Raw genomic sequence first — 18,813 nt, 5'->3', positions numbered from 1 at the left:
AATAAGTTACTCGGGATAAGCGTAACCATGAAATCAATTTCGAGTGAAGTGTTAATGCTGGGATGACTTTAATGATCTATCTTCAGTTTGCGTATGTCGTATTTTTATGTGCCGCCGCAAGACAGACTTTCTACCATTATTTAGCATGGAGTTTGATGAACATTATCATCAAATTATGGCGAGCATTCACTTAAACATTTAATTTGAACAGTTATAGTTGCATCAGCGCATTAGACTCTGAACTGCTCTGGTAGTTGGATTGTGTGGATTCTTTTTGGTCTGTGACTTTCGGAATATAGTGAACATTTTAGAGTGAATCATTTTTGATTATGAATCCCAGACAATCTCCTAATTCCTCAGAGCTATAAGCTGTAGCTATAAGTGTATTTCTCAGTTGAAGTGGGCACTAGGAATTCTAATTACAGGCTTCACGTTTTGCTAATCACTTTCTGGTTGCCAATATTGTAGTTAGAGAGCTAGTGTTGAGAACGGCAAACAACAGCATTAAATAAATCATAGGAACATTTCATTAACAATTAATTCCACCTGCCGCACCACATATGTTGCTACTCGGCCGGGAAACGCGTCTTTTGTACATTACAAAACATTTCAATACAAAAATTTCCACCCGCCGCCCCACACTGTGTGTGACAAAAATGGAGATTGTGAAATCAGTGTGGAACAGAAGAATGGGATAAAAATAAAAAGATACTAATAGCAACAGGCAAATCTTCATCAGTTATTAAGACAAGACTTTGAGCTATTATCGACAACAATGAGATAATGAAGATAAATAAAGAAAATTATTATTTTGTATATCTTACACCTCTCGAAGTTTTGAAAATAGTGAAGATACTAAGACAGTGAATTTAATAGTGATGTGTGGGAGGGTAAGATAACAGAGTCCAGTGTGCTAACCTCCATTTCGCTCAGTAGTGTAGGATGGGTCCATGCGAGAACCTATGGTAGTACCTTGGATTTGTTTAAAGATGTGTCCTTTTAAAGTGAGATAATCAGGAGGATGTTGGTAAACGTAGGTTCTAATGATCATAAGGTTATCTAGCTGGGGGATGTTCCCGTACAAGGATGTCACTTCCACAGTGACCAACATGAGTAACATGACAGGAACTGTGTAAAGGTAGTGAAGGAAGTGATCTGTGCCTTGAATGTAGGATGAGAGATTACGGACAATAGTTTAGGAGCAGAGATTCCTTCTATGGGAGAATCGTCTGTAGAAAGACTTGTCTCACTCTATCCCTTTCTCCCCTCCTTGCCTTGTGCGTCCTTCCCTACTATTTCCCCACTTTCAGCAGCCCAGGTAATTGCTTTTAATTATTAATAATCAATATTCATTCTTGCTGTGTTTGCAGCAATGTATGTTTTAGCGTCCGTGTGCTTTTGTGTTTGAGTGTGTGAAAACAGAAAGAAACTTCCACATGGGAAAAATATATTGTCTGCTTGTGTCTGTGTATGTGCGGATGGATATATGTGTGTGTGTGTGTGTGTGCGAGTGTACACCTGTCCTTTTTTTTCCCCTAAGGGAAGTCTTTCCGCTCCCCTAAAAACCCACATCCTTTCATTTTTCCCTCTCCTTCCCTCTTTCCTGACGAAGCAACTGCCAGTTGCGAAAGCTCGTAATTCTGTGTGTGTGTTTGTGTGTTTTGTTCATGTGCCTGTCTGCCGGCGCTTTCCCGCTCGGTAAGTCTTGGAATCTTTGTTTTTAATATATTTTTCCCATGTGGAAGTTTCTTTCTGTTTTTTTATATATAAATATATATAAAAGAGTTAAAAAGCTAGTGTGATACTGTTTTCTGTTACGGGTTTCTATGCTCCATACATAATTCCACTACAGGTGAGTGATTTCCTTAGAATTCTTCCTGTGAATCTCAGTCTGGTATTTGCTTCCCCTATAACTAGTTTAACAGGGTTGTTTTATGTCACTTTGCATATACATTTATACATATTCTGATTCCTAATGTTTCCAAAACTGATTGACAGTCATGAAACTGAACATTAATGGATTCTTCCACTCATTTATGTACAATATGATACATTTATTTATGCTGACTGTATTATTACATTAATTGTGAACTTGGGTAAAGATCAGCTTACTTTTTGGATGTTTTTGTGCTACTTTGTAAATTGATATTGAGAAGATACAGACAAATTCAGCATCTGACAAACATTACACTTACAATTTGTCAAACTTGTTATTCACACATTTTCAGTCTCATCATGTAACAATTCACAGAGCATAACGTTGATTAGTGTAATAAAGCTAGTGAATGCCGAAATGGAGAAAATTGTTTTGAAGCTCTGTCTCTTTCTGAGTTACCTGAATCTGTTTTATGTGGGTTGTTGGGCTGGGTTGTTTTTGGGGGAGGAGACCAGACAGTGAGGTCAATGGTCTCATCAAATTAGGAAATGAAGAGGAAGGAAGACGGCCGTGCCCTTTCAAAGGAATCATCCCAGCATATGCCTGGAGAGATTTAGGGAAATCACGGAAAACCTAAATCAGGATGGCCGGACGCGTTTTATGTAGGAATTTATTATATTCATTGCCTCAAAAAATTTTATTTCAGTATTTACTGACCTTATTATTCCTAATTTCTACAGCTTCTGCACTTTATTAAGTTAATTAATATTGGTTGCCTTACGACAGTGTGGCTTACACTGTAATGGAAGTATTCTACTCATTACATCCATGAACAGCAAGTGAGGATTGCTTACATGTCTGTCAACATATTTACTCTAATTAATGCCCAGTACTTACTAGCAGTAGGTAAAATTCCAGAATTTTGAATACACTTTTAAGAGAGGAAATACTAATTCTAGCTTTTAGAGCTATTACTTCAATCCTAAGGGAGGTATGAGAGATATGTTTGGAAAGACTGGGAAGGAGTGACAGGTTATTGAAGCCCCAGGGTTGGCAGACCCACATGTTACAAGAACTGAGGAGAAACAAAAACTTTTGTTTGCTGAATTTAAGTAATGGCCAGCTGTTGTGCCTCCTTGCAATTATATAGTTTCCTGAAATGAGTCTTCCTTTTGATTCAATTACTCTAATTAATTTAACATTATCATTGACATTTCTCTGTAAGCATATCTGTTGCAGAAAAAAAGGTGACTATATTGTCACTATAGCAGTGTCGTACATATCATACAAACATATGCTGGGAAGAGGAGGCAGCTGGTGCAGTGAGAGTGATAAAAGTGTGGTAACACTTAACTCAGTGAAATGGCAAGAAAGTATTGAGCAAGGTCTATGACTTGAACCACAGAGCAATAATTGCTATTATGCATTCAATGGAATAGGCAAAGTCATCCAATACTGCACACAGAGAGCTTTGTTTAAGTGAAATGTAGGTGAAACAAACAGCCATTCACTGCTCACTGTTCATCTTAGGAGGCATTCTCAACAGTGTCAATCTTCTTAATTAGGCTTTATGGAAATAAAGGAATAGTCACATTCTCTTCTTCATCGAAGCACAAGAGCTCTGTAATGATGCTTTGGCCCCATGTGAAACGTTTTGTCACTGTTCCCCTTCAACCCCTTCACTTAACATTTCAATGAATATGACCACTGAGATAGGGCATTAGTGAACTATGCAGATGCACACTCTTAATAAACATACTTGAAAAATGAAAGTAAAAATCATGCAGTGCACTGCAGCACATGTCAAGCAAATCATTGGCTTTACAATGTAAAACTCACTTATAATAGATTCAAAAATAAGCTTAAATAACTACAAAAACTTTGAGGTTCGCCAACGACATTGTAATTCTGTCAGAGACAGCAAAGGACTTGAAAGAGCAGTTGAACGGAATGGACAGTGTCTTGAAAGGGAGGTATAAGATGAACATCAATAAAAGCAAAACGAGGATAATGGAATGTAGTCGAATTAAATCAGGTGATGCTGAGGGAATTAGATTAGGAAATGACACACTTAAAGTAGTAAAGGGGTTTTGCTATTTGGGGAGCAAAATAACAGATGATGGTTGAAGCAGAGTGGATATAAAATGTAGATTGGCAATGGCAAGGAAAGCGTTTCTGAAGAAGAAAAATTTGTTCACATCGAGTATAGATTTAAGGGTCAGGAAGTCGTTTCTGAAACAATTTGTATGGTGCGTAGCCATTTATGGAAGTGAAACATGGACGATAACTAGTTTGGACAAGAAGCGGATAGAAGCTTTCGAAATGTGGTGCTACAGAAGAATGCTGAAGATTAGATGAGTAGATCACATAACTAATGAGGAAGTATTGAATAGGATTGGGGAGAAGAGAAGTTCGTGGCACAAATTGACTAGAAGAAGGGATCGGTTGGTAGGACATGTTCTGAGACATCGAGGGATCACAAATTTAGTATTGGAGGGCAGCGTGGAGGGTAAAAATCGTAGAGGGAGACCAGGAGATGAATACACTAAGCAGATTCAGAAGGATGTAGGTTGCAGTAGGTACTGGGAGATGAAGAAGGTTGCACAGGATAGAGTAGCATGGAGAGCTGCATCAAACCAGTCTCAGGACTGAAGACCACAACAACAACAACAACTACAAAAAGAAAACGAACATCCAGATCATTATTAAGGATACAAACTGCAAAGTTTGAGGGAATTACAAACATATCAGAAACACACAGTATCATAAGATCTCCCATGCAGGAAACAAGGGCACAAACTATTCGAAAGAAAATATATCTACGCCTAACTTTATAGCCTAATAATGTTACTGAAAACAATTTTATAAAAATTACATTTGTCCAGGTTTTTCTTGTGATCAGCAGAATTATCATTGGGATCATAAGTATTACATAAAATATACCTGGAGTTATAATTGTCCCCATGACTGTTGGTTCTTGTAACTCAGCTATGATTGATGTAGGTGGAAAGTGAGAGGGATTTGAAAATAATATCTCTTCTCCTCCATAATGTTTAATGTTCTTTTCTCCAATTATTCTGGCTGCAATGAAAGAGTGCTTTAGAATGAAGAGCCAAAAAGATTTTTTTTTTGTTATTCTAAACAAGTAAAACAGCACAAACTATATACAATTACCAGAAATTTAACTGCAATAATTATACTGGTGAATACACAGAATATGAGATGTACAAGGGCAGCCCAAGTATCAGCAATTAAATGTTGCAGTATTTTGCTTTTGCCCCTTCCTCATAAATAAAGTGCCTGGTCACTAGAATATCACCAGCTTTCTTTCTCTATTTAGTGAAATTTGCTAACTGTTTTGTTAAATGCTTGCTGATCTTGTTTATGGATGAATGATGACCTATATATGTTTTTTGGTCTGATAACTAATCTCAAGATATTTCAATTAATGAATTGAGTCAGTGTCAATACTTGCATATCATCAATCTGTCTTTGAATAAATTAATTTTGGCATTTTGTATATAATTACAGTAGGTATAAATTGTGAACAATAAACTTAATGAGATACATTTCAAGATACACTGAAACAATCAAAAAAATGGTTCAAATGGCTCTGAGCACTATGGGACTTAACATCTAGGTCATCGGTCCCCTAGAACTTAGAACTACTTAAACCTAACTAACCTAAGGACATCACACACATCCATGCCCGAGGCAGCGACCGTAGCAGTCCCGCGGCTCCGGACTGAGCGCCTAGAACCACGAGACCACTGCGGCCGGCTCTGAAGCAATCAACCCAAAATGATACCAGTGTAGCTAACAGCAATATTCTGGAAGAAGTTCTTAGCAACTGGGCACAGTTATGCAATTAATTTACATTTGCATCTACACACATGTTCCAGAAGCCACTGTACATTGCATGTCAGAGGGTATTTTGTATTGGCATTAGTGGTTTTATGTGCTATTTGAATCTTGTTTTGAGTGAGGGGTAAAGGGACTGCCTGTACGCTTCATTAAGCACGATAATCTCTCTTGTATTTCGTGATCCCTACACGAGATATACAGGGTGTAAAAAAATTATGTATACAAAATTTTTGTGCTTAGAAGAGATAAAATGAAACTCTTTTTCTATGTGACAAAAATACTACAAGTACTCAGATTCCCCACCAGGGGTTCATGGAGGATGATCAGAAACCGTTTTCAAACTGTCCTGTGATAAATATTGTTTTAGTGATGTTGCTGAAAATGTCATCAATTTACATGGATGTACAATTGGCATCTGCATGCTAATGATTGTATAAAGCACTCAAAACAACCAGATGTTTTACAAATAACGTCTGCATCTTTAACCAAAAGGGCAACCAGCTCATCTTGCGTAGCTATTGTTATCTCATATATCAAATGTTTCATTCTCCTCACTAAAACAACTATATAGGAGTGAGGCCAGGAAAACGTAGTGACCATGGTACTGGTCCACCCCTCCCAGTCGAACAACTGGGAACACGATTAACTAAATCTTCTCAGACATCAATGAAAAATTGTGGTGGGACCTTGTCATACTGAAATCATAACCGTAGCCTGACTGCTTCAACATTTTTGGTAGTTCTTCAAAGAGAAAGATATGGTAAGGGTGTTAGGCAGAAGATACAACCCAATCAGATAGTTATGAACAATACCAGGTCGTGTTAGACAATAATCACCACACAGATGCTAGTTGTGCATTGTTGTAAACAGATGCTGTTTTTGGTACCAGATCTAAAACAATATTCATCACAAGGCAGTTTGAACACTTGTCTCTGAACATCATGAGCATCATAACCTTCATGGACCCCTAACTGGTGTATTCCTCCTGGTTTAAATATATACAAGAAATTGCCACAAAAAATTTTAGTCAGAAATTGCAGTTTTTCAAGTAAATAAATGAGATTACTGTGATATTTTAAAAGTTATGAAACAAGTAATGTGACATGATTTCTTGTATACTTAACTTCAAAGGATCGATGCTAATGATGATTGTTGATTGGGATACTCTTTCAGTCTTTGCAGCAAAAGTCTTTAATTTTCCTTTTGTCAGTTATATGCATGAGATGGAATAGGCCTCATACTTTTGAATAAATTTTGACATCCATGTTACATAATTTCCTTGGTTACTAACAATTTTCACTTTCAACAGCTCACACACTGGTCACAACTGCTGCCTTACAGTGATTACTTTTTCCAACTGCTTTGGCCTAACATCATTCCTTACAAAAATTTTGAAACAGTTCATACTTACAATTAATGTTGCATTTCAAAAAAGTGTTTTATTTCAAAAACAGTAACAAATTTTTCATGTGACTTAAAAGAAAAGAAGAAATAAATATATGTTTTCAAATAGAAGTTTTGTCAACTACAAAGTTTGGCTGCATTAAATGTCATAAAATAAATTCCTTTAACAATTAATATACAAATAAGTATGTTATCAACAAAAATAAACATTACTCTAGTAGCCTTCCATAATGCTAACTACAATGTGTATCTCAATCCTGCCACATCCAAATATCAGTCTAATGGCAAATTTTGAACCACTTTACTTACTCATCATGACTCAGGGTCTTGGGTAACGTTTTCATGCAATAGATTAAGTAATTATGGAAATGAGCATATTTCCCAATTTATCTTTGCATATAACTAGTCACTTTGACATGGTAACACTTTATTTTCATTTAACACAATCACAAATTTTTCAAAACATTGACTGGCCATCACTAGAACGATAAAAAATTGGTAGCCCTGCGCCTGCTATACGGACGTCTGAGTCACAGCTCTCATACAAGATAAGTAATTTAAGTGGTAATAAACTGTTTTTAACACTTTAAACTAATTTATTACATTAATTATAGTCCTCTTCAAGCGTACCACTAAAGGTTTTTGTCTTACTCGCGTATTTTCACAGTAATCGCTTATAGTTCGTTTTGTTTGCATATCGCGGCCAGGCCGAACTTTTGAGCTTTCAGATTAAACTTCATACCGCAATTTTAAGTGCATTTACTGACAGTTTAGTGTGCTACATACGTTTGCTGCCCCTTTATATCTGTAGAGTATCATCATCTCTTAAGTAATTTCCAGTAAAAAACTTCTGAACCACTGTTTACATAGTCACAAGTAGGCCTAATATTTCATACACGTATTTTCATTGTTTTTCGATAACTTAATTGTCAGTCTGTCACTAAAATCGATTTGCACCATGAGTGTTAAGTGCCTGACGTGCCGTAGAATCGTTAGCTCCGGGGTTTGGTGTGATGGATGTAGTAACTTTTTTCATTGGGGTGATTGTAGTGGCGTGGGAATTGGGAAAATAAGTGAAACTCATCAGTGGTTCTGTAGGCTATGCAGTAGAGATATAAAGATTGTGGAACAGGAGGGGAAAATTGCTGCCCTTCAAGCTTTCAGCAGCAAATTGAATAAGAATGTAGGGAAGTCTGCAAAGAGAAAGAAAGTCTTGTTGCTAGGTAGTTCGCATGCTAGGGGTGTGGGCCAACTTCTGCAGGATGAATTAGGGTCAGAATACCAGGTCACAAGTTTTTTTTAAACCTAGTGGTGGACTGGGGCAGGTTACAGAGGATTTAGGTTCACTATGTAGAGGCTTTACTAAGGAAGATACCATGGTTATTGTGGGTGGGCCGGGCACCAGTATTGACAAAGCACCGGGGTACAGCATAGGGTGTGACCTGGCAAAGATTGCATCAATATCTAGTCATACTAGCGTTGGGTTTGTGTCGGTTCTGGAGCACCACGACCGACCTCATTTGGGCTCTTCTGTCAGGAGAGTTAATTTGGAGTTGGAACGGCTACTTGGATCTGGTGCAGGGTCACACATTGGAGTGGTTCCTGTTGATTCACTCTGTAGGTGGGGCTATACTAGACATGGCCTACACCTCAACAAGAAAGGGAAGGGTAAACTGGCTGGGCTGATAGCAGGAAATTTAAAGGGGGGGGGGGGGGGAACTACATCTCGTGGTGGAAACTCTTTTTTTAGTGTAAGATCAATGTCCAGTGGGAAACTCAGCCAGGCAAGTACTAAAGATGTTAAAAAAGTTCAAGATACTCACAAAAGTAAAGTGAAAAATAATGTTTGTATATTTCATCAAAATATTGGGGGATTGAAGAATAAAACTGATGAGCTTCTGCTTTGTTTAGAAGATATAGAAACTGAGAATGTAATAGATGTACTACGCCTGTCTGAGCATCACATTGTCACTGATTTGCAAAAGGTTAGCATCAATGGGTACAAATTAGCTGCACATGTAAGTAGAGATAATATGATGAGAGGAGGAGTTGCCATATATGTTAAAAGCTTCCACAGCGTAAAAAATTTCGAAACTAAAAAATTTTGTGTAGAGAAACATATGGAAGCATGTGCCACTGAACTTAAACTAAATGATGGCACTTTTATAATTGTAACAGTGTATAGGTCCCCCTCAGGGAATTTCCAGCTTTTTCTAGAAAACTTGGATGCTTTGTTGTGCTATCTGACAGACGGGGAAGCAAATTATCATTTGTGGGGATTTCAGTGTTGATTCCCTGAAAGAGCCTAACTGGAAGAATGACCTTGTAGTATTACTCAGTTCTTTCAATTTGAGCTCCGTCACTGATTTTTCTACTCGGATAACAAAGAACAGCAGTACATTGATAAATAACTTTTTTATAGACCAAGATAAGTTTAAGGACATAAATGCTTATCCTGTTGAGAACGGTCTTTCAGATCATGGTGCACAGCTAGTTACAGTACATGACATAGCTCCATGCAGTATATCAAATCAGACTTTCAAAGCAGTGCGTTCAATTAACAATATAAATATTGCAAACTTTAGGGAAAGCCTACAGCAGCTAGACTGGGATGAAATGTATAAGGAACTGGATGCAAACTTGAAATATAACTTATTTCACGATACATTTTTAAGGGTATTTGAAAATTGTTTTCCCAAGAAAATAGTTAAACATAATTCCAAGAAAACATACGAAAAACCTTGGCTAACTAAAGGAATAAGAATATCTTGCAACCGTAAAAGAGAACTGTATCTAACAGCAAGAGGGAGTACTGACCCTGAAATAGTTCAATATTATAAAAACTATTGTGCGGTACTAAGAAAAGTTATTAAAAAGTCCAGAAGCATGTGTATCATGTCTGAGATCAGTAACTCTGATAATAAAATTAAAGCAATTTGGAATATTATTGAAAGGGAAACAGGGCAACCAAGAGCACAGGAAGACTTTAGTGCCACAAAACTGAATGACAAGTGTACTAACAAACAGAAAATGAAAATATTTTCAATAATCATTTTTTAAATATTGTGGAGAAAATAGGATCTAGATCTTCACTAGAAGAGGCTATTAATAGAAGAGGCCATACCTGTGCAGTTTGAAACAACTGTAATTCCACCAGTAAAAAAATAAACTCACTGAAAAGTAAAAGCTCTTACGGAATTTATGGCATTTCCAGCAAGGTACTTAAAGCTTGTTCCCCACAGATAAGTTGGATTCTCAGTCACGTATGTAATAGCTCTTTGGAGCAGGGTGTTTTCCCCGATAGACTGAAATATGCCATTGTAAAACCATTGCATAAAAAGGGGGATATGTCGGATGTCCAACAACTACCGCCCAATCTACACTCCTGGAAATGGAAAAAAGAACACATTGACACTGGTGAGTCAGACCCACCATACTTGCTCCGGACACTGCGAGAGAGCTGTACAAGCAATGATCACACGCACGGCACAGCGGACACACCAGGAACCGCGGTGTTGGCCGTCGAATGGCGCTAGCTGCGCAGCATTTGTGCACCGCCGCCATCAATGTCAGCCAGTTTGCTGTGGCATACGGAGCTCCATCGCAGTCTTTAACACTGGTAGCATGCCACGACAGTGTGGACGTGAACCGTATGTGCAGTTGACGGACTTTGAGCGAGGGCGTATAGTGGACATGCGGGAGGCCGGGTGGACGTACTGCCGAATTGCTCAACACGTGGGGCGTGAGGTCTCCACAGTACATCGATGTTGTCGCCAGTGGTCGGCGGAAGGTGCACGTGCCCGTCGTCCTGGGACTGGACCGCAGCGACGCACGGATGCACGCCAAGACCGTAGGATCCTACGCAGTGCTGTAGGGGACCGCACCGCCACTTCCCAGCAAATTAGGGACACTGTTGCTCCTGGTGTATCGGCGAGGACCATTCGCAACCGTCTCCATGAAGCTGGGCTACGGTCCCGCACACCGTTAGGCCGTCTTCCGCTCACGCCCCAACATCGTGCAGCCCGCCTCCAGTGGTGTCGCGATAGGCGTGAATGGAGAGACGAATGGAGACGTGTCGTCTTCAGCGATGAGAGTCGCTTCTGCCTTGGTGCCAATGATGGTTGTATGCGTGTTTAGCGCCGTGCAGGTGAGCGCCACAATCAGGACTGCATACGACCGAGGCACACAGGGCCAACACCCGGCATCATGGTGTGGGGAGCGATCTCCTACACTGGCCGTACACCTCTGGTGATCGTCGAGGGGACACTGAATAGTGCACGGTACATCCGAACCGTCATCGAACCCTTCATTCTACCATTCCTAGACCGGCAAGGGAACTTGCTGTTCCAACAGGACAATGCACGTCCGCATGTATCCTGTGCCACCCAACGTGCTCTAGAAGGTGTAAGTCAACTACCCTGGCCAGCAAGATCTCCGGATCTGTCCCCCATTGTGCATGTTTGGGACTGCATGAAGCGTCGTCTCACGCGGTCTGCACGTCCAGCACGAACGCTGGTCCAACTGAGGCGCCAGGTGGAAATGGCATGGCAAGCCGTTCCACAGGACTACATCCAGCATCTCTACGATCTTCTCCATGGGAGAATAGCGGCCTTCATTGCTGTGAAAGGTGGATATACACTGTACTAGTGCCGACATTGTGCATGCTCTGTTGCCTGTGTCTATGTGCCTGTGGTTCTGTCAGTGTGATCATGTGATGTATCTGACCCCAGGAATGTGTCAATAAAGTTTCCCCTTCCTGGGACAATGAATTCACTGTGTTCTTATTTAAATTTCCAGAAGTGTATCTTCTGACAGCTCTATCAAAAATTTTTGAGAAAATAATGTATTCAAGAGTAGCCTCCCATATTTGCAAAAAACAGTAATAACAAAATGTCAGTTTGGTTTTCAGAAAGGCTTTTCAACAGAAAATGCTATATACGCTTTCACTGATCAAATATTAAATGCTCTGGATAACTGGACATCACCCATTGGTATTTTTTGTGTTCTTTCAAAGGCCTTTGATTGTGTAAATAATGGAATTCTTTTAGATAAGCTAAATCATTATGGTTTGAAGGGGGAAGTGCACAAATGGTTTAATTCATACTTAACTGGAAGAATGCAGAAAGTTGAAATAAGTGGTTCATGTAATGTTAAAACAACAGCTGATTCCTCAAACTGGGGGCCTATCAAGTACGGGGTCCCACAGGGTTCGGTCTTAGGTACTTTACTGTTCTTGATATACATGAATGACTTACCATTCCACATTGATGAGGATGCAAAGTTAGTTCTTTTTGCTGATGATACAAGTATAGTAATAACATCCAAAAACCAAGAACTAAGTGATGTAATTGTAAATGATGTTTTCACAAAATTGTTAAGTGGGTCTCAGCAAACGGAGTCTCTTTAAATTTTGATAAAACACAGTATATATAGTTCTGTACAGTAAATGGCACAACTCCAGTAATAAATATAGACTTTCAACAGAAGTCTGTATCTAAGGTAGAATTTTCAAAAATTTTAGGTGTGTCCATTGATGAGAGGTTAAACTGGAAGCAACACATTGATGGTCTGCTGAAATGTCTGAGTTCAGCTACGTATACTATTAGGGTTATTGCAAATTTTGGTGATAAGAATCTCAGTAAATTAGCTTACTATGCCTACTTTCATTCACTGCTTTCGTATGGCATCATATTCTGGGGTAATTCATTGTTGAGTAGAAAAGTATTCATTGCTCAAAAACGTGTAATCAGAATAATTGCTGGAGCCCACCCACGGTCATCCTGCAGACATCTAAGGATCTAGGGATCCTCACAGTATATATATTCACTTATGAAATTTGTTGTTAATAATCCAACCCAGTTCAAAAGTAATAGCAGTGTGCATAGCTATAACACCAGGAGAAACGATGATCTTAACTATGCAGGGTTAAATCTGACTTTGGCACAGAAAGGGTTAAATTATGCTGCCACAAAAGTCTTTGGTCACCAACCAAACAGCATCAAAAGCCTGACAGATAGCCAACTAACATTTAAAAATAAATTAAAAGAATTTCTAGATGACAACTCCTTCTACTCATTGGCTATTTTTAGATATAAATTAAGGGAAAAAAACCTTAAACATTAGTGTCATGCAATATTTTGTGCAATGTAATATCTTGTACAGACATCTTTTATTAACCTGACACATTCCACATCATTACGAAGTGTCGTATTCATGATCTATGGAACAAGTATTAATCTAATCTAACAGCAGCTGGTGATCACAAGGACACATAATGCTTTGCACCATTTGCTGCTTTCATCTTACAGTTCTGACCAGTGAAGGCTACTTGGGTTAATATTTTGAAGTATACACTGATCAGCCAGAACATTATGATCATCAACCTACTATTGGTATAAACCCATCCAGATGATAACAGCATCACCTGGCGAGGAGACTCTGCTAGTTAGACATATGCGCGATACTTGTAGTATCAGTGAGTCTGCGGCCCGTGCACAGAATGGAGAAGGCACATGATCTATCTGAGTTTGACTGAGGGCAGATTGTTATGGCCCAGAGACTCGGCATGAGCATTTTGGAAACTGCTCAACTTCTCAGGCATTGAGGAATGTTGTGATGAGTGTCTTCAACATGTGGCAAAATTAAGATGAAACCATGTCCAGATGTCATGGTGTCGGGTAGCCACCCCTCCTTACAGATGTCAGACACTGTGGGCTGGGCTGGTGGCAAAACAGGATAGCTGGTGACCTGTGGTGGAACTAACATCAGACTTCAATGCTGGACAGAGTACAACTGTGCCTGAACACACAGTGCACTGAACACTCCTACTACAGACCTCTGCACCCGATGACCTATGCATGTGCCAATGTTAACACCACATCAGCAACTACGGCTGAACTAAGCATGTGGCCATCAGCTCTGGACACTGGCATAGTGGCACAGCATTGCATGGTCTGGTGAAACCCAATGCCCTCTTTGTCATGCCAATGGGGGTACATGAATCCATTGTCTTCCAGCGAAACAGCCCCTTGATATCTGTTCGGCAGGACTGAGACAAGCTAGCAGCAGCTCCATTACGCTCTGGGGAACATTCATGTGGACATCCATGGGTTCAGTAGAGCCTGTGCAAGGTAAAGTGATGGCCTTGGAGTATCCTACACTGGTTGCAAACCATGTACACCCTTCATGATGATCATTTTTCTCAATGGCCATAGCGTTTTTCCACAAGATAATGCGCCATTTCACAAGGCCAGGAGTGTGATGGAAAGTGGTGTCACAATTCATCACCCCCCTCCCCCCCCCCACCTTAATGCCACTCCCTGGAATTTACAGTAATTAGGTGATTGTGTGTGTAGATGTGGTGCCTACTCCCTCCAGCAACCTTCTAAGGCCATATCGCTTCCATGCCATGATGTATCACCGCTGTTATCCATGCCAAAGGTGGACATACACTATTAAGTAGGTGGTCATAATATTCTGGCTAATAAGTGTAGTAATTTATTCATCCCCAGCAACTTTAGTCGTTGTTGACAAATTAGCAACCAACTGCACAAAAGAAATTTTATTTCTTGGCTGGTTTCAGGCACCCAGTGGGCCTTCTTCAGAGGATTAGAACTATCATTTTATTTGCATGCAGCAAAAATAAACAGGTGTATGCAGCGTATTACTGTAGTCACAACTACAGTTGCCATAAAACAAATACAGTGCAGCCTCTCTTAACAAGCACCTCCCACAACATTTAATGAGCGATGTTTTGCATAACGACTGTTGACGATTTAGTGTGATGTCACCAGCCATTCTTGTCCGGCGGGGGAAACTTTCAACAATATGAATGCATTTCATTGTCAGCAGAGGCATATGAACAATGTGATATCAGGTGTTCCCCAGGGAAGCGTCCTGGGACCTCTACTGTTCCTGATCTATATAAATGACCTGGGTGACAATCTGAGCAGTTCTCTTAGACTGTTCGCAGATGATGCTGTAATTTACCGTCTAGTAAGGTCATCCGAAGACCAGTATCAGCTGCAAAGCGATTTAGAAAAGATTGCTGTATGGTGTGTCAGGTGGCAGTTGACACTAAATAACGAAAAGTGTGAGATGATCCACATGAGTTCCAAAAGAAATCCGTTGGAATTCGATTACTCGATAAATAGTACAATTCTCAAGGCTGTCAATTCAACTAAGTACCTGGGTGTTAAAATTACGAACAACTTCAGTTGGAAGGATCACATAGATAATATTGTTGGGAAGGCGAGCCAAAGGTTGCGTTTCATTGGCAGGACACTTAGAAGATGCAACAAGTCCACTAAAGAGACAGCTTACACTACACTCGTTCGTCCTCTGTTAGAATATTGCTGCGCGGTGTGGGATCCTTACCAGGTGGGATTGACGGAGGACATCGAAAGGGTGCAAAAAAGGGCAGATCATTTTGTATTATCGCGTTGTAGGGGAGAGAGTGTGGCAGATATGATACACGAGTTGGGATGGAAGTCATTACAGCATAGACGTTTTTCGTCGCGGCGAGACCTTTTTACGAAATTTCAGTCACCAACATCTCTTCCGAATGCGAAAATATTTTGTTGAGCCCAACCTACATAGGTAGGAATGATCATCAAAATAAAATAAGAGAAATCAGAGCTCGAACAGAAAGGTTTAGGTGTTCGTTTTTCCCGCTCGCTGTTCGGGAGTGGAATAGTAGAGAGATAGTATGATTGTGGTTCGATGAACCCTCTGCCAAGCACTTAAATGTGAATTGCAGAGTAGTCATGTAGATGTAGAATGTCTTTAGTACGTACTGCAGTCTGTCTTTAGTGCTCTTTCTCCTATCATCTTAGTGCAGCTTGTGATCGTACATTTTTCTAAACTTGCATTCACACAGCGTTTTTTTTTTCTTTTTGTGTGCAAATTTTAATAACCTTCACAGAAATGATCCTGAAGATAAAGCCACAAGAAGACAACCATAAGATTATGAGAATGACCTTACAAAAGACACATAATATGACGGAAAATGTGAACGTTGTGTGAGCATCGCTGATTTAGCACAAACATACAATCGGTCTACATCAACTATTTGCACTATCCTCAAGAACAAGGATAAACTTAAGGAGATAGCTGCTTCAAAGGGAGTGACAAGAGTATCTACACAACGGTTTCATATTCTGGATGATGTCAAAAGGTTGCTCCTCATATGAATAAATGAAAAGCAATTGCAAGATGACACTATTAACGAGAACATTATTTGTGAGAAGGTGAAAATAATTTTTCACCAACTTCATTAAGAAGATGCCAGGATCATAAGTGGCTGAAGAAGTGTTTAAGGGAAGCCATGGGTGTTTTGAGAAGTTTAAGAGAAGAACCGGCATCCACAGCATTGCAAGGCACAGTGAAGCAGCCAGCTCTGACACAAAGGCAACAGAGAACTTCATCAGCAAACTTCAAGTTGCTTGTAGTCTCTGAGGGTTATCTGCTGCAACAGGTTATTAATTGCAATGAGACTGGTCTATTCTGAAAAAAGCTGCCGAAGTGTACCTTTATATCAGCAGAAGAGAGCGCACTGCCTGGTCACATGCCAATGAAAGACAGCCTGACACTGCTATTCTGTGCCAATGCAAGCAGTGTTTTGAAGATTAAACTGCTGCTTATTTACCACTCAGAAATTCCACAAGCCTTCAAGAAGCGTAAATTTCAGAAGAGCAGGTTAAATGTGATGTGGACATCCAACAACAAGGCTTGGGGGACACGTGATCTTTTTTGTGATTGGATCAATGAAATGTTCGAATCTTTGGAGCAAAAATATTTGCTTGAGAAGAATCTGCCACTCCATGTCCTGCTTGTTATGAACAATACTCCTACCGATTCTCCAAGCCTATGAGACCACTTCCTTAAAGAATCTCAGTTCATTAAGATCCAACTTCTGCCTCCAAACACCACATCTTACGCTAGCCTATGGACCAGCAGATTATTTCTAACTTTAAGAAGTTCAACACTAAAGCACTCTTTGAGCATTGCTTTGAGTTGATTGAACCTACCAATCTCAAAGAGTACTGGAAGTATCACCTCAATACCATTGCCTGCGTTAAGATGATCGGAAAGGCATGGGAAGGGGTTACCAAGAGAACTCTCACTTCTGCTTGGAAGAAGCTTTGGCCAGAGTGTGCTGTTGAATGTGACTCTGAGGCCAAAGTCAGTACCTGTGGAGCCTGTAGTCAATGGGATTGTGTCTTTGGCCAACAGCATGGGACTGGAAGTGGATAACAATGATATCGATGAGCTTGTGGAAGATCACAGCCAAGAAATGACTGCCAAAGACCTTAAGTAGTTGCACTGTGTTTCACAGCAGGAAGTTGTGGAGAGGAGTTCGGAGGAGGAGGATTCAGTAACAACAAAGCAGCAATCTTCTGGCGCAATAAGAGAAATGCTGAAAGCATGAGAATCGGTTGCATCGTATACTGAAAATCATCACCTCAATAAAGCAGTGGCTGCGTGCACTACAAATTTATTTGATGATAATGCTGTGTCTTATTTTCACTAAGTGTTGAAGCACTGGAAGAAACAAATGAAATGACAATAAATAGCTGCCTAGTAAAAAAAAGAGTGATGTATCATAAACAATAATGTACACAACACTGTATGTATAATTTTGTTTGAATAAATGATATGAATGAGATAAAACTTTTAGTACTTTTTCTGCATGGAATGTACTATTGTACTTTAAATTAATTTACATGGGATAAATTGTTTCACTTAACAAGTGCTTCACACTACAAGTAAGATTCTGGAATGAATTATGCTCGCTATGTGAGGTTCCATTGTATGGTATACGAAAACCAAATGACAAGTGACTTGTTGTTTGGTTTTCTTATATCTTATTTGATTTATGGCAACTACAGTAATAAGCTGCACACACCTGTTTATTGCTGACACTCACTGACAATGTGATAATTCTAATCTTCTGAAGAAGATCACCAAGTGCCTGAAACTGATCAAGAAATAAAATTTCTTTTTTGCAGTTGGTTGCTGATTTTGTTCAACAATTTTGTAGTATTTCATAACCATCAAATCAAAATTGAGTGTTAACAATTTACATCTACATCTATGCTTCACAATCCACCTTATGATTTGTGGTAGAGAGTACTTTTACTTTATGTCCTACTGTTACTTCTCCCACTCTTGTTCCTGTCACAAATGGTTCAAGGAAAGAATGATTGTTGGTAAGCCTCTAGGTGAGCTTGAATCTCTCTAATTGTCCCTTCCTTCATAGCTTTCTCATGATATATATCAATTTGTTATGCACGGTACCTGTCTCGTAGCATCTTCCACTGAGGTTGGATCAGCAACTATATGATGATTTAGCACTTACTAAATGAACCGTCAGCTTTCAGTAACCCTCTTTCCTCATACCCTCCACTCACGGTTCTCCCCTCTCTGTCCTATCACAAACTCCCATTTCTTCTCACCTCACTCTCAATGTGCATTGCTCTTTGCCAATGCACCCACCACTATTTTTCCTTCTCTGCTTCTCCCCTTTTCTGCCCCCCCCCCTCCCCTCTACACTTTGCCTGGTAGCTTTATCGTACCACCTTCTAGTCCCTGCACACTCCACCAGACAGCGCTCTTCTCTCTCACTCATATGTACCCTGTTATCCCTCTCCCTACCCTGTTCCACTACA

General features: G+C 39.8%; 1 protein-coding gene across 2 annotated transcripts in view; it reads right to left on the bottom strand.

Annotated features, from left to right (window-relative positions):
- The window catches only part of LOC126353779 (translation factor GUF1 homolog, mitochondrial), a 153,150-nt gene that overhangs the window by 51,868 nt on the left and 82,469 nt on the right, over nucleotides 1-18,813 (bottom strand). For both annotated transcript variants that reach the window (XM_050002865.1, XM_050002864.1), the window contains exon 6: nucleotides 4,820-4,957. In XM_050002865.1, coding sequence (XP_049858822.1) covers nucleotides 4,820-4,957 — 138 coding nt within the window. The remainder of the gene's footprint in view (nucleotides 1-4,819; nucleotides 4,958-18,813) is intronic.

Source organism: Schistocerca gregaria, chromosome 3 (genome assembly GCF_023897955.1).
Source record: "Schistocerca gregaria isolate iqSchGreg1 chromosome 3, iqSchGreg1.2, whole genome shotgun sequence".
NCBI lineage: Eukaryota > Metazoa > Arthropoda > Insecta > Orthoptera > Acrididae > Schistocerca > Schistocerca gregaria.
This window is presented reverse-complemented; position numbering and strand designations above follow the sequence as displayed.